Below are 26,376 nucleotides of genomic sequence, written 5' to 3'. Positions count from 1 at the left end.
AAATACATCTTTGTTCTTATGAGATTGCTTTGCTGTGTTCCTTCCTTTATTTTTATTTAGACCTTCTCTTTCCTTTGCTGCTCTCATCCTGTTTTACTCAATTTGGATTCTATTCCCGGCAGTTTCTCCTCATTACTATAGGGTTCTCCAAATGCCCAGGGTGGGCAGGCGGTGGCACTGAGCCCCTTCCAGCACTGTGCACTGACCTGTTCTGCCCCCTTAAGTCTCCGTCTTCTCATGCTCCTTTTGCACCCCTCCCATTAGGACAGTCCTCTCCCATCTGGGAGCCCTCTTTTCTTTCTCTCCCCTGGTGGCCCTTCCTGGCACCCCACCACCTGCCCAGGGGTGTCTTCTCCTCTCCCATCCCCTCACCCTTGTGGCCAGCCTGGCTGATTATAATCACTGTGTTGGTGCCCAGTGATTTTTTTTCTTGTAATTTAAACAGACCCAGCCAGCATTGTTGGTTCTATTTAACAAGCACTGAATAATGTTAGAGGTTTCAAAGTGATTAAATGGGCATTTTGTGCAAACAAACAAAAACAAAAAAAGAGTTATTCTGGTTAATTTTGAGAGTTCCTAGGTCCCAGGCTGGTCGAGCCCTTCCAGACTATAGTATAGTCACCTTGCACGCAGTGTCTATTGCTGCTCTGCCGTTGGTCCACTGCACGTTCAAGTGAATGTCACTTGGCTTTTTTGGAATTCTCTTGTTTTTAGTTCTGTCAGACTCTCCATGTTCTCTGCTTCTTCCCATTTAGATGCTAGGATGCAAGTCTTGCAGACCTCAGTTTGTCCCTACTCGCATCTTGCAGTTTATGGGGATACTTCATCAATGAACATAGTTTTGTTAGTGTTGTCCCTGCATTTTTGGTTTTGCTATTTTAATTGCTTCGTCTGCTTTTAATGGAGACTTCAGGGAGATTAAAAAAAAAAAAAAAAACTACGCCTGCATGGTTTGCCATCTTCCCACAATTGCTCATAGTTCTGATCTTCGCCCCACCCTCATTCCCACCTCTGATGTCCTCAGAGACCTCAGCAGTTTCTGAGCATTTGGTGAGTTCTGTACTATCAATTTTGTTTTTTTTTGTCTTTCTCTAATGCTTTTAGGATTCTGTTTTCTTGGTTCTGTTAAGGTAGTTACCGTTGTCCTGCTTTTTTCAGGCTCTAACATTTTGTTGTCTTCATTCCCATTCAGTTTGTCATTGTAGAATTTTAGAAGTGAAGGAGATAATAAATGCATATGTTCAAAAGAAGTTACTCTACTTTTATTTATATTTCCTGTAGTAGCAATACTTATAGTATTAAAAACTATTTTGACCAATACTTAGAGTGTTAAAAACTATTTGGCACCTAGATGACTCTTGATCTTGGGGTTGTGAGTTTGAGCCCCTCATTGGGGGGTAGAGATTATTTAAATAAAAGTTAAAAAAAACTATTTTTTTTCCAAGTTAGAATTTTGATCTTTTTTTCGTCTTTATTTATTTATTCATGAGACACAGAGAGAGAGAGAGAGAGAGAGAGAAGCAAAGACATAGGCAGAGGGAGAAGCAGGCTCCATTCAGGGAGCCTGATGTGGGACTTGATCTTGGGTCTCCAGGATCATGCCCTGGGCTGGAGGCAGGCGCTAAACCGCTGAGCCACCCAGGGATCCCCCCAAAAAACTATCTTGTTATATCTTTGTGAGTTCTGTATGATTGGAATGAAATTTACTTTCAGTGCAGAAACTTGGTGCAGGCTATCATGATACTGGTGTATTAGCTATGAAACTCTGCGTGATATTCACCTTTCTTCCTCGCCAGATGGCTTTGAAATGGGTAAAACTAAACTGCATCTGATGGAATTCTGCTGAGACATTGTATACTGTACAGTTTTTCTGTCAGAAGCTAAATTCATAGGTTTAATGACCTACTTGAACATCAGATATTCTCAGCCAGGGGGAGAAATAATTTCTAGGAATATTTTTAGGATTGGAGTTAGATTATTTTTAGAAATAGGAGTTAAGTGGTGTTTCATCTTCTTTTTCTGTTCTACTCAGAATACTTCTTACATTTAAAATATTTTAATGAATACACATTCATGTAATAAAACTCTTGGTGGGTATTCCCAAGAATTGACTGGTTGGGTTTTTGTTTTAATTTTTTAGTAAATAATTCTTTGGAAGTTTGTCCTACCCCCACAGCTTTGTTGAGGTGTAAGTGACAAAAATGTATTATGTTTTAGATATGCATGATGATTTGATATGATAGGTGCACATTGTGAAGTAATTATAGTGCTTAAGTTAACAAATCTACATATACATGTCACATAGTTGCCGTTTTCAAAGTTTTTTTTAATTCATCTTTGTATCCCCAGCGTGCCTGCCTAGAATTTAGTAGTAGGAGTGCAGTAAATCTTTGTTGAGCTGAATTAAAGTTCTTGCCAAGATTTGAAAAATCAACTCACTTTTTTTTTTTTTTTCCATTCGTAAGCATTTATTCAACTCACTTGTTAATAGTACCTAGTGTTGTGAAAACTGATGAGGTCTTCCTTTGGTAATTTTTGATCCTTTCTCTTGAGATAAATAAAGCCCAAGTAGTAGCCATATTCACCTGAGCCAGTATTTGAGAATATGTTGACTCTTGCAGGTATAAAAAGATTCTTCAGAATTTTTAAAATTTAAATTTTATTATTTATACCACAGAAAAAATTCTGTAGTGTATGTACATTGCAAAAATTATATCTAAGGGTAGAGACATGCCCAAACTCAGCCTTAATACATTTGGCTAATGCTGGTGAAAGTTTAGGTGTTATATTAAGGTAATCTGTTAGTACAGTGTGTTTGAGTCCAATAAAAAAAAAAAAAGTGTTCCTGTCATCACTACCTTATCAGAAAGCTTCTGCAGCAAAAACAGCTAAGGCTATTCTTAATCTTCCCTTAGCAGTTGTCAAATTTTGTGTTATATCTATTGAGGAATGCATTCTGACTTCTTCATGTGGAGGGCAGCAGTAAGAATCTACATCAGTGTTGAAACTGAATCCGACACAGCTGGGAATGGCAGTGCTGGTCATTCAGGAAGGGCTGTTAATAGTAGCCACTGATTCTCTAGTAAAGCCCAGAAAGTAGGAGTGAGCCAGAAAGTTCCTAGTGGAAGTGGTCCAGGGTATTTTATGGGTAGTCACACCGAGTGCCTTTCCTTTCTGAAAAAATTTGGGGAGCCAGAAGGCCTGTTTCTTCCCCTTTCCATCTCCTTGAGTTCTTCAAGTGCTTGAAATTCCTAACTCATTCTCTTTAAAATTTCTCTTCCTTCCAGCTCCTTCTCTAGGGTCCCCTTGTTCTCCTACAGATACCCTGCTTCTAATAACCTGCTTCTGTGAACGATAACTTGAGACAGAAGAGAGAGATCTGAGAGCCAGGGCTCAGTGGGGAGGGTGGCTGCTGAGTGGGGAGGATAAAGGAGTAAAGAAAGGGGAGAAGTATTGTTTCTTTTACAGTTTTGTCTAAGCCTGATAGGAAGAGCCTACTATTGAACCTTCACCAGGCAAAAACTTGACCCAGAATATCACTAATGTGCCTACCTGTGGTAGTTGCTGATTTTTCTTTATCTTTTTATTCCTGATGTTAAAAAACAACAGCAGAAAATTCTGTTGCAGTCTGCCCGATTGCCCACAGCTTAGACATCCAGCTTCATCAGGCTCACTGGGCTGGTTTTTTTGAATATCTTCCTAGCCTTTTTTTTTTTTTTTTGGTTTCTTTTGCTATCCTGTATTTTAGCCACATTGAACTGTAAACCGCTCCCCATAGTCTTTCCCTGTTTTCCTGTTTGTGTGCTTTAATTCAAGCACTCATTCCCTTTGTTTGAAATGCCCTTCTCAGGTTGTGAGTCATACTTCCAGCCCACACCTCAAGCCCACTCTGAATGCACTGTCTCCATCATTTCAATTTCTTCTCCTTCCCTTGCCTGAGGAATTCTTCCTGGAGCTCTGTGTGAAAAATAATGTCAGTTTGAGGATTGCATTAGGGGATAGCTAAGATCTCTGAAACTTAGACATTCTGTGACTTGGTTTGAAGTGCTCTGGTCAGCTGACCTTCCCCAGCAGGAGGGTCAGGAGGATTCAGTAGCTTCAGTGGAGCTAGAATCTTCAGTCTTGGCCTAGCTTGTGGGGCTTAGGAAACTGAATTTGTAATAGAGATAATTTTCTCTGGAAAATTTAATCAGATGGTGAGCTCACTAGCATATTGTGGCTTTTCTCTGTCTTCTGGTATCATTAACTGCTCTCCAAGCAACTGAAGAAAATGAATTTTACTTAGGAGGAAAAATATTTTGTTTTGCCCCTGTGCAAGGTAATTAATCCCAGGTTTTTCTCTTCTCTGTCTGTAAAATGGGAATACCATATTCTTTCTCAGTACTCTAATTTGCTTTATTAAAATGCCATGAGAACAAAGGATGTTAGGCAGTTGAACACATATTACCCCATTCCTCCAATGGGATATTGTGAGGAGAGGGTTATAACAGACTTAGTTCTTTGATATTCAGGTATGGAATTGGCAGTCAGAGGAATATGTCTTCCTACAAGCCCATCAGGAAACTGTGAAAGACTTTAAGCTCCTGAAAAATTCAAAACTGCTTTCCTGGTCATTTGATGGAACAGTAAAGGTAATTTGAAGTATAGATTTTTTTTTAAGTATTCTAATATTGTAATGATTATACTTTGAAAGCTGAAAGCAGATGGATGGTAAGTAACTATTTAAATTTTTAAATTTCTATTTTCTCATGCCTGTTTTCTGTTTACTACAGTCATCTACATCTGCTGTGTATTTATGAGCACCAGTACTAAAGGGCACTTAAAGAGGTCAGAACAACCAGTGTGCTAAATAAAACTCTTGTTTTATAGATATGTATTCTAGACAGTTGTGCTCAGTAATACAAAATATTCTTAAAAGTGTCAACTTCTGAATTTTTTTTGGAAGATATGGAGTATTATTACTGGAAGAATAGAAAAAGACTTTGTCTGTCACCAGGATACAGTACTTTCTTGTGATATTTCTCCTGATGCTACCAAGTTTTCATCTACATCTGCAGATAAGACTGCGAAGGTAGGTCAATTAATTAAAATGTGATGCATTAAAGTTTGGTATTAGTTATGTATTATGAGTCCAGATGATGTATATAATAATAAGTTTCTGTTTACATGTCTATCTCATATTTTGTGAGTTTTTTGGAGGATGCCTGTTGGCATTTAGTTTGTGTCAAATAGATAAATGAATAACATTGAGGACTTTTGATTTCTGCCTTACTGAGGACTTTTTGTCTATAACTAACAAAGTGCAGTTTCTACTATATATTATAGGCAATATAAAACACTGAAAGGGATTTACATTTAATTGCACATCCACAGTAAATGTTAATGTAATTGATGTAAGTTGATACTTCTGGAAATCACATTCCAGTGAAATGATGCTGCCTGGTTGGGGACTTTGACTATTCTATTCTCTTCTCTTTTCTCCATCTTTGTTAATGACCTTATTATACCTGTCTTTCCAAACTACAGGCCATTGTGTGGGACTCTGTCCTGTCTTTCATGCTCTGTTGATTACTCCTCAGTGTTCCGTGGCTCATTCTTCTCCTCCTTGCCCCCACCCATAGGATTAGGCTCTCCTCCTTCGTTGGTGGACCTGCCTCTGGTCTACGCGTCCTCTAGTTTATCTACCCTACCACTGAGTCTCCAGTTGAAATACCTCTGTGACCTTTTGGTTTGTAAGCCAGACTCCTTTGCCCGTGACCATCTCTTTCTGCTACATTGTTCCCTCTGTGCCAGGCTACTTTTACCTCTATCATCTGTGCACATGGTTAACTTTGGCTTGACACAAATTTCTCCTTTTTTTACCTCAAAGCATTATGACTCATTCTTGGAAGTTCATATAGTTCTTCAGTGAACTGTTTCCTGGCCCTCAGGCAGGGTTAGCTGCTCTACCTTCAGTGTTCCATTACATATTACTCATGTTTCTTAGGCATTTACATCATATAACTTCACTTAACAGCTCATAAGTCTGTATTCCTGATTAAATTATAAAGTTTTCAAGGATAGGGACTGAATCCAGTTCATCTTTATACCGTCAGTTCTTAGCTCACAGTGCTGGGAACATGATAATTTCAGTAAATTCTTGTTAAATGGTGATGACAGAACCACAAGGGAGAGTATTGGAAAGGAAAAAATAGCACTTTGGTTGCCAAGACAATAGGATAGTATAGTGACTAACTTTTATTTTTTATTTTTTATTTTATTTTTTATTTTTTTTAATATTTTTATTTATTTATGATAGTCACAGAGAGAGAGAGAAAGAGAGAGAGAGAGAGAGAGAGAGGCAGAGAGACAGGCTCCATGCACCAGGAGCCCGACATGGGATTCGATCCCAGGTCTCCAGGATCGCGCCCTGGGCCAAAGGCAGGCGCTAAACCGCTGTGCCACCCAGGAATCCCTAGTGACTAACTTTTAAAGAACACTTGCTGTATATATTAGCCCTGTGCTAGGAATTTCACTATTATCTCACTTAATCTTCACACCACAGGTACTGTTGTCCCATTGTACAGGTATAGAGACTGAAGCTAGAGAAGCTTATGTGGGTTGTCCTAGGCCACAAGGAACTTGTCAGTGTAGGGGAGCCAGGACTCAAACTGAAGTTGGCTTCACTCTACAGACTGCTTTTAACTGATTTGCTATTCTTTCTTGTTAAGTCTAAAGTTAAAGAAGCTATGATTTTGGTCCTTGAGCTGAAGGTCACTTGAGTAATTAAAGGGAAAGTCAGAAAAAAAGAACGTTCCAAGTTAGAACTTGGGCCTCTAATGAAAATTTATGAACTCTTGAATGTTGGAACTTCCATATGATTGGAAGTTCCATATAATTTATGGCTAACTAGCCCTCAGGGCAGGTTTTGCAGGTACTTATTTTGAGTGTATTTACTCTTCCTAAACAATCCTAATTGCCTTCCAGATTTGGAGTTTTGAACTTCTTTCACCTCTTCATGAATTGAGGGGCCACAAGGGCTGTGTGCGCTGCTCTGTCTTCTCTGTGGACAGTACCCTGTTGGCGACTGGAGATGACAATGGAGAAATCAGGGTAGGATGTTTGCTGACACGAAAGCAGTGTTCTTTTGTAGCCTTGGCTAATGCTTTTTACCACATTGGAGACCTTTCTTAATGTGACTGGGAAGCATAGGCCTTGGAGTTCTGGTTGAATGAAGCATTGTTTGCTTTGTTTCCTATGCATGTTTTGTTCACAACTGCACTCCTCTGCAGAAAATTCATTTTAGACTGAAGTGTTGAGTTAGTCTGTGTGTGTGAGGAGGCAAATGCCCGTGTTATTTGCAATTGGTTGTTTGTTCTTTGCTTGAGAATGATTCATCAGAATTCTTGGACCTGAACCAAAAGTTGTTTATAATGGCAGAATTTGAGAAAAATAATTTTATAAATCGTTAACTAGATTATAAATGAATAAACAGCAAATTCTGCTGTTTTCAGCACTGAAAGAAAATATCTCTTAATGAAATCATATTCCATTAGATAGTCCACATTTAGAGGGTACTGCAGTCCTCATGGGCCTGCCTGCCTTTGGTTGTGTTAGAAGGATTGGACAGTTGATGGGAAAAGTTTGGGGAGTGAGGTGGTATTAGGTAATCAGCATATTTGAGGACCATCTTTTTTCTTTTTCCTTTTTTACAAAGGAAGATTTAAAATTCATGAGAGAGTATGCAGTTTGCAGGAATGGAGGTGTTATCAGATAGGCTTTACAGGACAATTAAAATTCTGCTTGAGGACTAAGTAACCAACTTTCTCTATTCTCTTCTAATAAGTGCCACATCAACTGAAGTGGCAGGGCTGCTTTGGAAATACTCAATTTGCTCTGAGTTCTCATTCTTGGGTGAGAATGCTCCTTTACCAGTTATGAAGGAATATTTAATTTTTCAAAAACTCCTGAGGAGGCAGCCCGGGTGGCTCAGTGGTTTAGAGCTGCCTTGAGCCCATGGCCTGATCCTGGAGACCCATAATCGAGTCCCACATTGGGCTCCCTGCATGGAGCCTGCTTCTCCCTCTGCTTGTGTCTCTGCCTCTCTCTCTCTGTGTCTCTCGTGAATAAATAAATAAAATCTTAAAAAAAAAAACTCCTGAGGAAACAAATTCTCTTTGTTTAAATGCATGTTATTAAAATTTTTTTTAAGCACATTAAACAAAATTGTTTTTCTACTTGATTATTCAAAATGTAGGAAAACTATGTGTGTGTGTGTGTGTGTGTGTGTGTAACTAGCTATCTTACCGAATTTTCTTTTTTCTTTTTTTGAATTCTTTCTAATGAGTTTCTACATTTGATTCTCTTAGATTTTCTAGGGAACATTTACAAATGATGGTTTTAGTTATTTTCATTTTTTGTTTATGCCTCTATATTTCTTTTTTCCTATTTTGTTGGGCATTTATTTGAAAAATAAGAGTACTGCTCATATGTTAATTACTGTTGGAAATAAATGGAAACATTAGCATCTGTAAGTAATTGGGTATTTCTTATATATATAATATGTAAATATATACTTATATATATAAAAATACATAAAACCCTATAAAACTTATCGTTTAAAATATTTTTTTCCGTTTATATATATATATTTTAAAAATATGTTTGAATGACTTTAGGTGTTTGAACAACCTTTGTTAGCATTCTTAGTGGTAGATACTGGGCTAGAATTCTATGATTTTTTTTTTTTTAGGTAGTTTGTTAGGCCTTTTTTGTTTATTCCTTGCTTTTCTCATTATTTTCTTTTTTTAATTTTAATTTTTTAAAAAGATTTTATTTATTCATGAAAGACACAGAGAGAGAGAGAGAGAGAGAGAGAGAGGCAGAGAGGCAGAGACACAGGCAGAGGGAGAAGCAGGCTCATGCAGGGAGCCCTGGGACTCCAGGATCACATCCTGGGCTGAAGGCGGTGCTAAACCACTGAGTCACCCAGGAATCCCCTTATTTTCTTTTTATTAAATGAAAAAAGTCACAGTATTCTGACCAGTGTTCTAAGTTCTCTTGTTTTATTTTTTGGATTACGGTTAATGATAAATATTTTAAGTGATGCATTGTTATTATAATTAGTGCTTTTTAAAAAAAAAAAAACTCTTGGAGAGTTTTTTGGAGAGGAGAGAGTGTAATCTTGCCCCCCCCCCCCCCCCCCCCCCGCCACGGGTGGTAACAGAGCTTTATTTATACTGTGGTACAGGGTGGGCTCCTGCGTCGCGCCTGCCTGAGGACCTGACTGGGGACCTGGCTGGGGACCTGGCAAGAGAATGTAATCTAAAAAAGATTCCTTAGGTATTACTGAATTGTAATTATATTAAGAAAAATTTCCAAATATATTCCAGATGAGATGAATAGATATATAAAACTTCTGAGTAACCCTGTTAATAATGCATTATATATCCTGTTTGTATAGATATGGAATGTCTCAAATGGTGAGCTGCTTCATTTGTGTGCTCCGATTTTGGTAGAAGAAGGAGCTGCTACCCATGGAGGCTGGGTGACTGACCTTTGCTTTTCTCCGGATAGCAAAATGCTTGTCTCTGCTGGAGGATATCTTAAGGTAAGAATTCCTCAAAGACTATGAAAGAAAATAGCAACCTATATCCTACTTTCCAAGCTATTTTCACTTTACCTGTTTCTCAGTTGGGCCTCCTACAACCCAGCAGAGTGGAAGGGCAGTTACTGTTATCCTCATTTGGCAGTGATGAGATGGAAATCTCTAAGTCTGCTTTCTTCAGCTCTCTTCCAAGTTTTGATGACAGTGTTAGGAATGTTCTTGGTCCAGAGCTTTCATACTGCCCCATACTTAGATGATCGGAATGACTAGAAAGTTGGATGTTTAATTTTATTTTCCATTGTCACTAATGGTTAACTCTTGTTTGAAAGTCTTTAAAAAATTTGTGAAAAAAATTTGTGAAATTTCCTTAAGTATTATTAGTAGTAGCAATAGTGATAATAGTAGCAGCAATATATTGCTTTATTTTATAGCTTATAAAGTGCTTTTCTTACATCATCTCATTAGCTAGCTTTGTGAAGCTTAAATTTTATTATTCTTGGTTTATAGATAAGGAAACTGACATTCATGGAGGTCGAGCTTCCTAAAATTATACAATAAGGTGGCTTGTGTAAACTTATTAGAGAACACAGAGGTCAAAGATTGAATGTGTTGTGGTGCCTCAGGGTCATCTTTTGGTGCTTGCATCTATTTATCCATCCACTCAATAAGAATGTGTTAAGTGACCACTGAGTGCTAAGACACTGTATGCACAGTGTTTAAGACTTGATTTTTGCCTTCCAGTGGCTTATAGTCTGGGGGAAAGCAGACAGTAAATAGTCTCTAAAGTATAGAAGGGTTCTGGGACGTTTTTGCATAAAGATAGTGGAGTTAGCAGAGGCTCTTTAGAGAGAGGGATGCTTGAGGTGAGTCTTTCGAATGCTGGTTCACTTGTAAAAGGGGTTGAAGATACTATGCATTGTACTGACCACTTAAAATAGGTACCTAATAAATTAGATCTTATAGTACTTTTATTTCTTACTGAAAATATTCAAGTGTAGAAAATGATTCTGATTAATCATCTAACACAGTATAGATGTTCAGAAATATTTGAATGAATGAAATGAAGTTTTTGGTTATATGAGACACACATAATTGCAGTTTTACTCAACATAAAAATCTAGCTTATAAAAAAAAGGACAATTTTTAGCTCTTCAAGGGGATGTTTGTTATGAACCCTTTTCAAAGAGTTTGCATTGAGAATACAATGCTGTTGATAAAATGTTGTATTAAACTATACCTTTTTGGGCACACCTTTATTTAGTTATGGGTAAGGGGATCATGAAACTATCACCATTTGTTTTCCTTTAGTGTAAAGATAAAGTGACTCTTGGTCTGCTCTGAGGCTGATGCTTAGAGGAGCTGCATGGCAGGCTTTGGGTTGGAAACAGGGCGTTTTGAGTTCTATTAACTGCTGAAAAACTTTACTCAGCTTTGACAATGAGCTTCTAGAGACCATGTCATTTGATGCCCTGGGCCCCATAGAAGGCTATCACATAATCATAAGTCTGGCTTACAAGATGTGATAGCAGTCAGTGACCAGATTTCCAGAGTTTGTGGAGAACCTTGAAATAAAGCATCAGAATCGATATTTATACTGTAGGGGTTAGGTCTTAAGGGTGCAAGAACCTATAGCCTATCCAGTCTGTATGTTTAAGTGACAGGCTGTTCTTCCCTCTGGTTTGATTACTAGCATGGTTAAAGTGATTATGATATAGCCCAGCCTGCATCTACCCAGCACGTAATGAGACTATCCAAAGCACAAAGCAAATTAAAGTAAAAAGAAACAGCTGCTGTAGTGTCGAAGGAAATGGACCTTTTGAGTCTGTTTACTAAGAAATCCAAGCTGTATAAATCGGATGTCAGTAAGATAAAGTAGTTATCTAGTAGCTAAAAAGCTCTTTTAAAAAATATTTTATTTAAATTCAATTTGCCAACATATAGTGTAACACCCAGTGCTCATCTCATCAAGTACCCTCCTTAGTGCCCGCCACCCAGCTACCCCACCCCCCAGCCTCCTCCCCTCTGCAACCCTCTGTTTTCCAGAGTTAGGAGTCTCTCATGGTTTGTCTTCCACTCTAATTTTTTCCAAGCTCTTAACTTTCCAAATTATTTCTATCTATAAAATTAAAAAGTAATATAATTTAGTTGTTTACTTGTGTTATGCCATGGAGTACCTACTGTTAGAATGACAAATCCACATTAATTCATACTTATGAGAAGAAAGTCTGATTTGAAATGTGGAATACATGGTGATAAAAGGTGTGCCATTACTTAGAAGCAACAAATGTAATGGTCAAGAGAAGGAGCTTGGGCAGATTGCCTGAGGTCAAAGCCTGGCTCTACCACGTATAGCTTTGAGATTTTCCACAAGATTATTTAATCTCTCTCTGCCTTGATTTTTCTCATCTGTAAATGGGTATAATAATAACATCTATCTCAGAGTTGGGAAGATGAAGTGTTAATACATGTTAACATACATAGTGTAAAAGGAGTTAGTGCAATACTCATACATAGGGTCACGTACTATACTTTGAGTATATGTTAGCTATTTTAATTCACTTTATTTCTTAGAGCAGTTTTAGATTCATAGCAAAATTGAGCAGAAAGTATAGAGTTCCCATATATCTTCTGTCCCCATGCACACACAGCCTCCTCCACTATCACCAGAGTATCAACAGACTGGTACATTTGTTATAATTGCTGAACTTATATTGGCACATCATTAGTACTGTAAGTACATGGCTTATATTAGGGTTTGCTCTTGGTGGTGGTCCTTCTGTAAAATTTTTTTTAAAGATTTACTTATTTATTTGAGAGAGTGCATATGTTCATATGCAGGTGGGTTAAGAGGAGCGGGGAGAGAGAGAGAGAGAGAGAGAGAGAGAGAGAGAATCTCAAGCAGACTCCCCCTGAGCACAGAGCCTGACATGGGGCTTGATCCCCTGGCCCTGAGATCATGACCTGAGCCAAAATCAAGAGCTGGATGCTTCACTGACTGACCTAATCAGGCTCCCCCATTTTGTGAATTTTGACAAATATATAATGACATGTGTCTATCCTTATAGGTATGATACAGAATAGTTTCATTGCCCTAAAAATTCCCTGTATTAGCTGCTATTTTTAATGTCACTGTTTTTTAGTCCATATTTAAGTTAGTGGCTGATGTCATGTTTCCAGGTAGAGTGGTTTGTTTAAACAGAGGGAAAGGTAGTGGGAGCACTAGATTAGGTACCAGAAGCTGTTCCACCTCTGCAGTATCCTCTTGGGTGACAAGGCCTGTCTTCTTTAGTACCCTGCGTTCCTTATTTGTAAAATGAGGCAGTTGGACTAGGTGATCTCTAAGGGCCTTACTATCTCTGTGATTTGCTCATAGTGACTGAAAATTAATGAGTCCTCTCCTAAGTAGGTGGAATGTGTCCTCTGCAGTCTTGTTTAGATTGCTATTTTATAAAGTAAAATTGTCATTTCTGAAAAATTTCAAATTAGTAAAAGTTGCTTCAGTGAGTTCTACTGAAGTCCATGGGGATATACTTTTATCATGTACCATTATGGACTGAACACAAATGGCTGATCAGTCAACTGCTGGAATGCTAGGCCCTTCCCTAGATACAAAAGTGAGTTGACACCATTATTTCATTCATAATACTCTGAATCTTGATGTGTCTTTTCAAAAGGTGTTCATGTACATTGTCTCTTTTGCCCTTATTTTAGCTGTGAGATACATGGGTAAGCTTTATGATCTCCATTTGGTAAATGACTACGAACACTGTTGTAATCTTAGTGAATTCGGTTATTGCGAGAAGAAAGGAAGGATTTGGGCAGAACACCTGCTGCATTTGAGATGTTCAATATTTAGCAAATAATGTGTAGAATATTTTATAGAGAAATTTGGTTATGGGCTCTTGAATCATTCCTGGTGAAAATGACAGGAGAGAGAATATCCTATTTGATAGCCTATAATAGAAAATAGCCTCAGTGTTGATATCAGAATACCAGTCTCTCTGCAAAGGAGCATTTTTTAAAGAAAAGAGGGGCAAACGTTCTTCTGTCCATTCCAATGAGAAAGACTTTCAGGTAGCAGAGTTCAGTGCAGTCGTGGCCATAGAGGACTTTGTGCAGCCTTGTGTCTGTAGCTTTCAGTAGGCTACATGTTTTCCCAGCATGCCTTGCAGTTGGGGTTAGGTTTTCAGTAGCTGTGAGGCAGTCAGTCACCAGGGTTAATCAGGAAAGGCTGACCAGATTGATTATACTATATTCATCATTAAACCTTAGACATTTTCCCTTGCAGTTTGCTGGAGTTTGGGAGTGGGGAGGTGATAGGGTGAAGGATTTGGCTGACACTACAGTTGTCACATGGAGGGATTACCAGTCTAATGATAATTTTATTTTTCTCTGAACAGTGGTGGAATGTTGTCACTGGGGAATCCTCACAGACCTTCTACACAAATGGAACCTGTCTTAAGAAAATACATGTGTCCTCTGACTTCAAAACATATGTGACTGTTGATAATCTTGGAATTTTATATATTTTACAGATGTTAGAGTAAAGTAAGGATTAATGTAAGTTGAACTCTTTTTAATTTTGAATTGGAAAAAATTCTAGTGAAAGTCTTTATATTTTGACTTTTGTGAAGCTGTGAATTGTTTTGCAGTTATTGCATTCACTATAGAAATGTTTGTGGTTGGATGAATAATATTAATGTAGTCTTTTCCCAAATGAACACACCTTTAATCTTGTTTTTCATAATCCTCATCATCATTGTTAACAGTTCGTCTTTTAAGATGCAAATGAAAATGTAAATATGTACCTTGTAATACTGTTGGTAAAATTCTCTCGATACATTCAGATTGGTTGACATAATTAACGAGAATAATTCGGAGGAAATAATGTATTTTAATGGTATTATTATGCAGACTGTGCCTCAAGGTAGCAGACCTGCTTTCTGAACCAGTGTACCCCAAGGGGTATAGTTCTCCCAATTACAGTCTTAGTGCTTATTTGTACCTCTTAAATTTGCTTTAAAAATATTATGTCTGCTTGCACAGTTTGCAACTTTTCTTTTAATTCACTCAGTAAATGAGTGTTAGATTTTAAAAGTTCTTTGAAGCAAAAGTGCTTATGGAGCAAAAATTGTATGTGCTGGAGAGAGTAGATCTTACTGGTCTACCTTTTCCTCACTAGCTGATGGCACCCCTGTGCTGCAGCTGGACTCTAGTTGTCAGTCTCTGAGTTGGGTGCTTGCTGTTCTGCTTGCTCTGGTTTTTATGTATCAGACTTGTTACTTGAATGAACTTGACCTTTCTTAATTTTCATTTTTTTCTTCTTTTTTTAAAGCAGTTCTACAAGTGAATTTTTGTAAATTAGAATAATTGAGGAGAAGCTGGTTTTCATTTAAAGTTTTAACAGAATTTTTCTAAGAATATAAAACAGTAAAAAAACATTTTCTTCTAGTCTCTTTACTCAGATGAATGGCATTGTCAACGCTGTTCTCAATTCTTCAAGAGAATTCTCTATGGTTTTCTATGCAATAACAGAAGAGTCATTGTGACTCTGGAAGATGTCACTTTTAACCTACCAGCTCTTCTGTTGTCTTCTCCTTTTCTCCTCCTCCTCTCTCCCTCTCACACTTCTTTATTCCCTCTCTCCCTTCCTCGCTGCAAGGTTAATCAGGAAAGATAGCTCTTGACAGGGAAAAAGTACATCAGTATCAGTAACTAGCTCTTTTTAACCTTCTGGTTAGGAACTTTAATTGCAGTTTAAATATCCATTTCCCCTGACAATATATTGTTAAGGGAAATAGCAATAAATTAGCAATAGCTGTGGTTCATATAAGAAAATAACCAAAATTTAAAAATTTTGCTGCTGCAGTAGTTACTAAATTGAAAAAAATATTAGTGTTAATAGTAGGTAAGTAGTGAGCCAGCATTTATTGGTGTGTATGAGATGTGGAGTAGGTGGTGGGGGGCCTACACCACTCCAGGTGTATTTAGATTAGGTAATACTATTTAGCATTTAAGGGAGCCATAAATAGAATTGTTAAGGAGATTGGGATGATGGATGGGTCGAGGAACTAGTTTATAGGCTTACTGTGATTTAAGCAAATGTTGATGTGAAAATCTTAATTTTATGAAGAAGTTTCTGTAAATGATATATTATGCGTAGAGTATCCAAATAATAATTTGATTTGCATACAATGTTTAGGAACTCATTTATAGCTCAGAGTATAAAGTATTAACTTTTGGAATTATAAGCCACTTGACTGTTAAAGTATGGAACAAACATTGGCTTCTGAAAAACCTTGATTGGGCCCTTGTCTTTAAAATGAAAAGAAAAATGGGAAGAAAAGGTAACATGACAAAAAGGCAAGGTAAAAAAAAAAAAAAAAGAAGTCAAGGTAAAGCCTAGTATAATGGAGCTGCATAATTCAAGGCAGCTCAAGTGGTCAGTCAAGGGGAGGATTTTGTTTTGTACTTGCAGATGAGCATTTTTCAAGTATTTTCCCTTTATTTTTTGTAACGGAAATTACATTGCATTTTGTATATATAAAGACTTTTTTTACATTGTATGTATCTTGTATGTTTTGAAAACTTGTTAGTTTTGTATTTATGATACAAGTCACGGGGTTTTTTTGCCTTTTAATACATGAAGTAAAAAAATTTATAAAAAATAAAATCCCTGAAATATTTTTGAAACACATTTTCAGATTGTTGAGGCTGTCATTTGTTGATTAGAAAACAAATGTGAAAGATTCTTCAAATGAAAGCAGTCATCCTTTCTATTGATGCTTTATCAACTGTGTCTAATTGAGTTTTAATCAACATTTTATCTCCTCAGTTTACCTCTGATAATTGCTACCTGGTGTGGCTGACATAGGATCCTGTAAAGAAAATTCATTTATTTATTCTTCCATTCAGTAAATATTTATTGAGATTTTCCGTGTGCCTGGCATTTTTGTAGGAATTGGAGATATAAAAGTGAGCAAAACAGCCTGCCCTATTGCAGTTCAGGGCCAAGGAGAGGCAAACAAAAAGCAAATAAGTAGAATCTGTAGTGTATTAGTTGATATGTTTAAATGGGGAGGGGGGAAGCGTTACTGTTTTGGATGGAGTTGCTCACTGAGAAGGTGACACTTGAGTACATTTGTGAAAGGCGAGGGTGTGAGTCATCCAGGTACCTGGAGAGATTCCCAGGTGAGAATGCAGTGAGCACAGAGACAGGTCAATGGAGGGGTAGCTCTGTTACAGAGCTGGGAAGGAGGCTGGTGTGGCTGGAGGAGGCTGAGTGGGGAGTGTCACACAAGGTGCATCACTGTGCAGGGCCTGCTAGGCCACAGTAAGGGCTTTTACTTGAGACAGGAGCTACTGGAGGAGTTTGGGCAGTGGAGTGATCTGATGTAAGCTTTAATTGGTTCCTCTGGCAGTGGGAACCAATTGAGAATTAGTTGAAAAGGGAGACAGGCAAGACTAGAAGCAGGGATACCAGTGAGAAGCTTTTGCAATAATTTGGGCAAAGCGAAGGCAGCCAGAGGTAGCAGCAGTAGGGGGAGTATGACAGTTGGATTCTGGATATATGACTGATGAGAGTTAAAAGGATTTGCTGGTGGATTGGATACAGGTTGTGAGAGAGACAAATTAAGAATGACACCAAGGTTTTGACCTCTTTGGCTTGAGCTACTGGAAGATTAGAGTTGCCATTAATTGAGATGAAGATAGTTATGGAAGGAGTGGGGCTTTGGATGTAGAAGTTTGCAATGGCCATTAGGCATCCAAGTGGGGATGTTGAGTTGGGGGTTGGATAAAAGGGTCTGAAGTTGTGGGGAAAATCTGTGATGGAGATACAAATCTGAGAATCATTTGTGAATCAAATATATTTAAAACCATAGGCTCAGATGAAATCAGTAGTGAAACAGGTGTTGATAGACAAGCTTGGAGTCCTAAGCCAGAGTCCAAGGCAGTCTGAGGTTGGTGAGATGAGGGACCAGAACAAGAGACTGAGAAGGACCACAGAGAGTAAGAATTGCAACGTGGTGTGGTAAGTTACAGTGAATGCAGTGGGTATGGGTCTTTTAATTCAGTGTGATTTGGGCAGTTTCTTTTTTGGTTTGTTTGTTCAGCCACCTGCTTGTCTTTCCTGTACGGCTTGCATATCTACTGTTCGCCAAGCACTATTTTAAGTAGCAGCCAGGGTGATAAGTAAATACATTTTAGTTGTTGGGAGAGATTGGGAACAATAGGTAATAAGAAAACAAGAAAATAGCAGTAGTTTTATCTGTAAAGTGGGTATCCATTCTTCTCAAGATTGTTTAAAGATTTAGTAAGATAATGCTCATGAAGTACTTACCTCAGTGCTTGGGCCAAGAAAGTGCTCAATGAACATTCCTTGGTGATGTTCGAGTCCCATCATCTCTGGCCTGCCAATAGTTCCCTGACTGCTGTCTCTGCTGCTAGCCATGCCCTCTGCTTATTAATCTTTCCGAAGTGCTCATCTTCATCTTGTCACTTAACACCCCGGACCTGCTATGTGCTTTCTTGCCTCTGTGTCTTTGTATATGCTCTTTTCTATACTGCCCATCTCCTACCTAAGTTTTTCCCGTAATTGCTTCTTACACTTCATATATTTTTTGAGATAACCTTTCTGCTGGAGGTTTGCCCAGCCCTCTCGTAGTGCCTTCCTTTCTCTGCCATGACTTTTATCGCCCTGTGTTGTGTACTTGTTGGAGTCCCTCCTTAGATCATAAGCTTCGGGAAGCCAGCTATAGGTCTTTTACAGCACAGTCTAACATAAGCGTGGTGCCAGTTGGGAGTCTCAACAAATATTTGTTCAGTGATTGAAATTTTTGTATATGCGCTTGTATGCCCATAGTGCATTCTCTCTTCTCCCTCTGCACTAGGATATCAGGAGGCTAATTAAGAAGTAGCACATCACCAGCATTTTCTTTATATTTCTGTTTTAGTTTGGCATTTTATTGTGAAGCATCATTAGAGGAAAGTAAAACTTGACTTGAATAAAAAAAGACTTGCTTCTAGATTATATGAAATGAATAAACATGTCCCTAAAGTGTTTAAGTTGGCAAGTATGGCAATCTGTTATTCAACATTATGTTATTATAATTTACTTACCGACCTTTAGAGAAGGAAGAAATTACTTTCAAATAATTCTTAGTCTCTGAAATTGTCATTTGAATCGATTTCCTTGATCATATTCCTTCCCCTTTAAGACTATGGAGATACTATACAGTTATTAAAATACCTGAATTAAAATATCAGCTGATATCGGGCTATGAATTCAACCATAGAATTATTGTGTAGCTATGTATTTTCACAGGGAAGGGGGCGAAAAATGTGCATCAGACATGGGACTATCAGAGACCAGGTCTTTGAAGTAATTTGGCATCAACGGCGTATTACTTCTAAGTCAGATGGTGTTAAGTAGACTAAAACTTGGGAAGTTTTCCTTTAAATTATGATCCAGGAAAATGAGCTGCTGGTGTTCATTGTAAATTCATTTATGAGGTCAGGCCTTCAGAACTAGGAATTACTGCTTATTGAGGAGAAGCAAACAGAAAGTCTGCCTCTGTAATTTCCATCACCCAGGGCTAGAGTGAGAGCATGCCAGGCCCAAGATTTGGTTGGGTGGTTCTGAGCAACTGGTAAACTGGAAAGCACCTAATAGCCGAATCAAGTCTCCTGCTTAGTACAAGGGGGGGGGGGGGGCTGTTGTGAGGAGCAGGAGCACACATTCTTACCGTGCATTCAAATCTTAATCTTCATTGCCTCCCCACTCTGGGGACTGCCCAGCCCTTATGCTGTCTTGACAGTACTTGAGTGGATTTGCAGACCCTGCAGTCCTAGCTTAGAGAGGAAGAACTGCACCCAGTCGGTTGGTGACAAAGGACCACCAATAGTCCACATCTGATTTTCCTTTCTTTATAGAGTGACCAGGACCCACTGGGCTACAAGTTGAATGTCAGTTTCAATTGGAAGTGGGGTCCCCCTGGGTTTAAGCACATGCACACCAGTCTAGGGGGTCAAGGCTTAGGCTGAGGAAGATTTGGAAGATCTGCATTTCTCATCTCTGATTCATCTTCAATTAGCAGTAGTTCTAAACCCTTCACTTTGTGTTTATTTGCCCTACTCTGTCAAATAACCTTCTGAGACCTAACAGATCCTTTTTAGGAGGAAGGAGGAGCTGTTATTTTTACCAGTGTTTTCTGTGCCAGGCCCTATGCTGGGCTTGTTCCACACGTTATTTAATTGAATCTTCACAACAAGGCTGCAAAGTATTATCTCTGTTGTCTAGATGGAAGCAGGTGCAGAGAGGTGAAGTCACCAGAGCCCCACAGCAGAGTGGTGGAGCTGGGGTTTTGGTCCATGTGGTTGGCCTCCTCACTGACATCCTTGGGCGAGAGGATCCAGGAGCATGATTTCATTTACACACTTGGTAATTCATATTTGCTCATTCACATCATGCATCATGACTGATCCTAAGTCCTGAGCTGTCAGAGGTGGTCCCTGCTCTTTTTTTTTTTTTTAAAGATTTATTTATTCATGAGAGACACAGAGATGGAGAGGCAGAGACACAGGCAGAGGGAGAAGCAGGCTCCATGCAGGGAGCCCGATGTGGGGCTTGATCCCGGGACCCCAGGATCACGCCCTGGGCCGAAGGCAGGCACTAAACCACTGAGCCACCCAGGGATCCCCTGGTCCCTGCTCTTGAGATGCTTTTGCTTTGGGTATTCTGGTTAACCCATCTTTGTGCCTGTAAGGATTACTCTTTCTTTTTATTCATTTTTTTTTTAAAGATTTTATTTATTTATTCATGAAAGACACACACACACACACACACACACACACATACAGAGGCAGAGACATAGGCAGAGGGAGAATCAGGCTCCATGCAGGGAGCCCAACGTGGGACTCGATCTTGGGTCTCCAGGATCAGGCCCTGGGCCAAAGGCAGGCACTAAACCCCTGAGCCACCTGGGCTGCCCAGGATTACTCTTTGAAAAAAGAAGCGGGGCCCTATTCCGATAGGAGCCAAATGGATGGCCGAGATTGGGGGTTGTTTTGGATTTGCCAGCATTTGGCTACTACCCAGCCGGGTCTCAGTTCTCAGATGATTCAAGTATTAAGTTGAGAATGTGGCAGCCCTGCAGTGGCCTGCCCCCTGGAGATGCTTATTTCTACTTTGAAACTCTCAAGGGGTTCAGTTGAGAATAGCATCAGCCCTGGGGTTAATGGAGCCGTGTGCTTTCTTTCTGCCTTGATTTCATTTCCTTTCACTTGAAAAGGTGTAGCCTCTCAGAGCCTTGTTTTCCTTATTTGTCAAATAGGGACCACAACACTTGATAGAGTTTTTTGTGAGGCCTGAAAAACATGTCAAGCATCTGATATGGGGCTCAATAGCATTCTTATCTTTTGTCTCAGTTACAGACTTCATTCCTTTGCTGCCCATGTTTCCATGGTTTACAAAGTCAGAATTTGTGACTTCTGCTTTCTCCGAGCATCCTTTTCTACCTCGTGGTAGACTTACCTTTTTGCTCTTAGCTCCCGGGAGACAGGCTTCCCTCAGCAGGAAAGCTGTCATCTGCTTTCTTCTGAGACATCTCAAACTTTCTTCTCTTTGGGATATGCATGCGCCCACGAGTGCTGGAGGGTTGGGAATGAGAGTGGAGGAAGAACCTTGGGCTGGTGCTTGGGAGTGGGGTAGAACTCTGGCTTTGGCTGTCACGTGTATCCAAGTTCACGTCTTGGTTCTCAGGGACCTGCTTTTTGGGAGCCTCTCGTGCTGGAGACTTACAGGGGCTGCCCAGCTTCTCAGGGGTTCAGGAGAGCCTCATCCATCCAGAGGTGAAGCTTCTTACACTTTGTTGCAATAGAATTACCTGGGAGACTTAAAAACTTCCCTAAACCCAGACCTTCTCCCAGGCTGGTTAATTCAGAATCTGGAGACATGGTAATCAGGTCTCTGTATTATTTTAAAGTTCCCCAAGTTCCCCAGGTGAGTCTAGAGTGCAGTGCAGGTTGAGAACTGGTACCCTGTGCTGTCACCCTCATGGCCAGGCCGTTGCCAGTTCTGTCCCTCTGCCAGCTATGTGTGTGACCCCTACTTATACAGTGTGTTCCTTTCCATGCACTGCCACGATATCCTCAGGAGTGTTGCTGAGCAGCCCAGATGTTTGGTCTGTCCATTATAGTAACACGGACAAGGGGCTCTTTCCGGCTTGGATTTGGTGGCTAATTTATAGAGCAATTCTTTTAGGGTTATTACCAACAGTTCCTCCTCTGGTCATGGCTTGCTCTATCCAGGTGTCCTTGCTTTCACTTTTTACCTAGTGCCGTGATTATTCCCATCATGGCAGACACTGTTGGTGGCCGTCCTGGTATCCAGTCTCTCCCTTTTCCTCACTAACAACTCCTGAATTGTTGGGGCTGCCGTGTGCTCACCTAAAATCAACAGCTACGTTTTCCAGCTGCCTATATAGGGGTGGCCAATGAGTTATAAGTAGAAGGTGCCAGGCGGGGCTTCCAAGAAAGCTCCTAAAAGATTGCCTTACTCGGGATCCCTGGGTGGCGCAGTGGTTTGGCGCCTGCCTTTGGCCCAGGGCGCGATCCTGGAGACCCGGGATCGAATCCCACGTCGGGCTCCCGGTGCATGGAGCCTGCTTCTCCCTCCTTCTGTGTCTCTGCCTCTCTCTCTCTCTCTCTCTCTCTCTCTCTCTCTCTCTCTGTGACTATCATAAATAAATTAAAAAAAAATTAAAAAAAAAAAAAGATCGCCTTACTCATTTGGGAGGCAGGAGACCTTAGGTCATTACCATTCTTTTTATGATCTGGAATTCGGATGTGCTGGGTAATGCTCCAGCAGCCATTTTGTGATTGTGGAGTGACCTTACAGATGCTATATGCTAAGGATGACAGAGTAGGAACAGAGAAGGAGCTTGTGGACCTACCATTCCAGCCCTGTCCTATTTCTGAAGTTCATGTTACATGAGAAAAAATTCAACCCTTCCCTATTTAAGAGACTGTTCTTTCTGGTCTTTGCTACTAGTCCCTAAATTCAGTTCCTGATAACTGAATAAACCAACTTGATGTATAAGAGCAGTCCAACAAATGTCAGTGACTGTCTCTGCCTCCTCCACCCCCTCACTCTAACCACACACACACACTCTTCCTCCTCTGATCAGTAACTGGACATCTAGCTTGCTGGGAGGCTGGTGGAGCTTGGTGGAATCTCAGAAACTCACAAAGGACTGATGCATGGATCATGCCCAGCCCACAGGTGAGTTTTATTTGGCCCACACTTATTTTTTTAAATGCTGAATTTGTTGCCAGCATTTGAAAATCTGGTAATTTTGCATAAATTCTAATTTCTTAGAAAATCTGTTGGCCAAGGGTCTTCATTTCTGCCTGGCAACAGTCAGCTGAGAGTAAGTAGCAGCTGCCCCCTGAGATGAGTCGGGTGCTCTGTGGATTGTCATAGACCTCCCCTCCTCCCACATCACCTGTGTGGCTCTGAAGCCATCTGACTTTGTAGCCTTCCGTCTCCCTATCCAGACACACCCCCAGAAATGGCCTGCTCAGATGGTATTCCTGAATTTCCTGAGCCTTTCTTCCACATCTCCCTTGACTCAACACTTAGCACATCGGGGCTTTTGTTTTTGTTTTTTTCCTCTCCAAAAACTGAGCATGCACTTTTGATAAGTGGAGAGAAATCAGCCTCTCAAATGTCAGAAAACAGCTGATGTTGCTTCTTACTTGGAGGCATCTTGACTTCCCTTCTCATGTGTCTTACTGAGGAGAGGCAGTACGAGGGAGAGCTTGCAGGCTCCTCAGGGAGCAGCTGTTGGGATGCTTGATTGAGGCTGAGACATCCCGAGAATAATTAAATTGAGCATTGACTATGAATTGCTTTGAACGCCATGTTATGAGTAAGAACGACTCCCTCTGAGTTTGCCCTCACTGTACTTTGACATATAACTTATGTGTCCCCTAAATGGCAGGCATTGGAAGATGCATGATAAGCTCTGCTGTGCTGATGAAGTCTCTTCTGTGACCTGCATGCTCCTCAATTTCCTGGACCTCTGAGGAAACTTCAGCTGCTGGGGCTGCACCTCCAGCCGGGGTGACCCTACTGGAGCAGTTCAATGCAGTCTCGTTTCTTTTCTTTTCTTTTTTTTTTTTTTTAGATTTATTTATTTATTCATTCATTCATTCATTCATTCATGAGAGACACAGAGAGAGGGAGAGAGGCAGAGACACAGGCAGAGGGAGAAGCAGGCTCCATGCGGGGAGTCCAACGTGGGACTTGATCCCAGGTCTCCAGGATCACACCCTGGGCTGAAGGCGGTGCTAAACCACTGAGCCACCCGGGCTGCCCCAGAGTCTCTGTTTCAGTCTGATGGAAATCCTCACGTCCTTGGTCATTAACTACTCTTGGAAAATTGAATGCCCATGCAGTTTTCACAAACATAGGAGAGTAGAACAAAAGCTGTTTTGATTATAAGTAACTTGTAGCTATAATTCTTATGAGTTATACAGTGTGCAGTATGTTGTGTCTTTGCATTAGCAGCTTTAAGCTAAATAGTGCCACAATGAACACAGAGCAAGTTCTCAGTAGATTGGCTTGGGATGAAGAGAGGAAACAGCTAAGTGGAATTGGCGTTCCCAGGTCTGCTCCAAATTCTTAGGGTTAATTCTCCCTGGCTCATGGGTACTAATGGGATTTCACAGTACACAGGATGGTGACTGGGCAACAGGACTCAGAGATTCTCGGATGCTTTGGAGATGGTTGGAGATGGTTTCTGTGGGAAGCAGGACTCTTGCCGGGGCACCCAGATGCCTGGGTTCACTTGCACAGACCGCAGTAAATGGGTGTGGGGTGGGCCGGATGGAGCAGGGGCGGGCCGATGCAGCCTGGGTGCAGGTAGGTTCTGTTGGCCTATGTTGGCTGATGTCCCAGTTATATTGTAAGATGTGTTTATAACTGTCACATTGCTTGATTTTCATAGGAAACATAGTGAATCGCCTTATTATATAAAAAGAAAACTGAAAAACGGAATGTCCTAAAGGCTTTATTCCATATAGACTTATGAATACAGTCATTATATGACAGTTCTGTGGGAGAAGAGTGAACTCTGGAGGCTAGCCCACTTACCAGATTTTCATTTCTTTTCAGAGCAGTGTTACTTGGGGTCCAAGTGTGAATTTTTATTTTTGAGAATTTGGCCATGTGTTCATTATCTAGGCCTGTTTTGCTGCCCCATCATATCCAAACATTATCTACCCCAATATTATTTTCTAGTTATTCCAACAGAAAATCTGGTGTGTCTTGAGAAAAACTACTGCCATGACTTATTAATGGATTAACTGGGATTAATTTTCATGGGGTTCATTCACCCAAATTTATCATAGAATATAATTTAAGAAAAGAATAGAATAATTCAATTAAAGTTCTTTTTTAGCATAATATTAGCCTTCAGGGATCCCCAGCCCCCCCGTGGACACTGCGGTTACTGATGTGTCAGACTGCTCCTTTAAGACATGAGCTGCAAGCCCCTCCTTCATCGTTGGGCTGGCTCTCTTCCACTTGCCCCTCGGACCTCTCTTCCCTCTTCCCCGCCCTGTGTAGACTGCGTCAGTGGGCTTCTTGCCCTCTGGCTTCCAGGGAGGTCAGGGAATGCAGGGTGGAGTGAGATCAGTGTATTTTAATCCCTGGCTCCCCCTCAGAGGGCCACCACAGCTGGCCGTGTCCTGCAGCCTGTCTGGCAGCCCCCTCCTTTCCCTTCCCCTTTAGGCGATCACCAGCCCAGGGACACCGTTCCACCCGTCTGTTTCCCTACATGCTGCCAACACCTATGTAAGTATTCTATTTATTAAACTCTTAAAATATCCCAATTGGAATGTGCCATCTGCTTCATGCTGGGACCATAACTGGTACAAACAAGCATCTGATCCACAGAGAGAGGAGGACTGCTGACCTCTTGGTGGTTAGCAAAGATAAAAAGGGGCCCAGTTAGCCCAGCTGAAGCATTACCATCTAAAATCCCCGCCCAAACCTTTCCTCAGGAAGCCTGTCCTTTCTGCCTCTAAATGTCATCTCTTCTCAGATGGTTTTAGTGTTTTCAGAGACCTGGGTCCATGCATGTCAGGCTGGTAGCACCCCAAGTTTGTTTTGGTGTGTGTTTCAAAGAGTAGCAGAGCCAGCACTGCAGGGGAGATCTCTGGAAAGTCACAGGTTATGGAATATGAATCGTTGACCTTTCTAGTGTCTCTGACTTGCAGCTGGCGTGTGTGTTTTAGGAAAATGGAAGGATTGATGTTATGTAATGTTTTGGCCCCCTACCAAGATTCATATGTTGAAGCCTAATCCTCCGATGTGATGGTATTTGGAGATGGGCCTTTGGGATATAATTAGGTTAGATGGAGTCACGATGGTGGGGCCCTCAGGATGAGATTAGTGCCCTTGTAAGAAGAGACACCAGAGAGCTTGCTGCTCCCCAACCTTGCACCCGTGTGCATGCGAGTGTGCGCTCACACACACACCAAAGAAGTCACATGACCACACAGCAAGATGGTAGATGCCTACAAACCAAGAGAAAGAGCCCTCAGAGAGAAACCTATTTGCCAGCATCTTGATCTTGGACTTTCCAGCCCCCAGAATTGTGAGAAATACATTTGCTGTTCAAGCCACAAAGTCTGGTATTTGGTTTAGCAGCCCAAGCTGAGTGAGACAGATGTGTAGATGTTTTGCCAAACATGCTATCTGTATTGTCCCAGACAAGTGATCT

General features: G+C 40.5%; 1 protein-coding gene across 4 annotated transcripts in view; it reads left to right on the top strand.

Moving 5' to 3' along the window:
• Positions 1 to 15,975, top strand: part of APAF1 (apoptotic peptidase activating factor 1) — an 85,240-nt gene extending 69,265 nt beyond the window's left edge. For 3 of the 4 annotated variants that reach the window (XM_055336442.1, XM_055336444.1, XM_055336441.1), the window contains exons 24-28: positions 4,512 to 4,631; positions 4,946 to 5,071; positions 6,967 to 7,092; positions 9,443 to 9,589; positions 13,987 to 15,975. In XM_055336442.1, the coding sequence (XP_055192417.1) occupies positions 4,512 to 4,631; positions 4,946 to 5,071; positions 6,967 to 7,092; positions 9,443 to 9,589; positions 13,987 to 14,133 (666 nt within the window). In that variant the 3' untranslated portion in view covers positions 14,134 to 15,975. The remainder of the gene's footprint in view (positions 1 to 4,511; positions 4,632 to 4,945; positions 5,072 to 6,966; positions 7,093 to 9,442; positions 9,590 to 13,986) is intronic. The other variant, XM_055336445.1, reaches the window with a different exon arrangement.
• Positions 15,976 to 26,376: the final 10,401 nt, after the last annotated feature.

The sequence above is a fragment of the Nyctereutes procyonoides genome, unplaced genomic scaffold, assembly GCF_905146905.1.
Source record: "Nyctereutes procyonoides isolate TBG_1078 unplaced genomic scaffold, NYPRO_anot_genome, whole genome shotgun sequence".
Lineage (NCBI taxonomy): Eukaryota > Metazoa > Chordata > Mammalia > Carnivora > Canidae > Nyctereutes > Nyctereutes procyonoides.
This window is presented reverse-complemented; position numbering and strand designations above follow the sequence as displayed.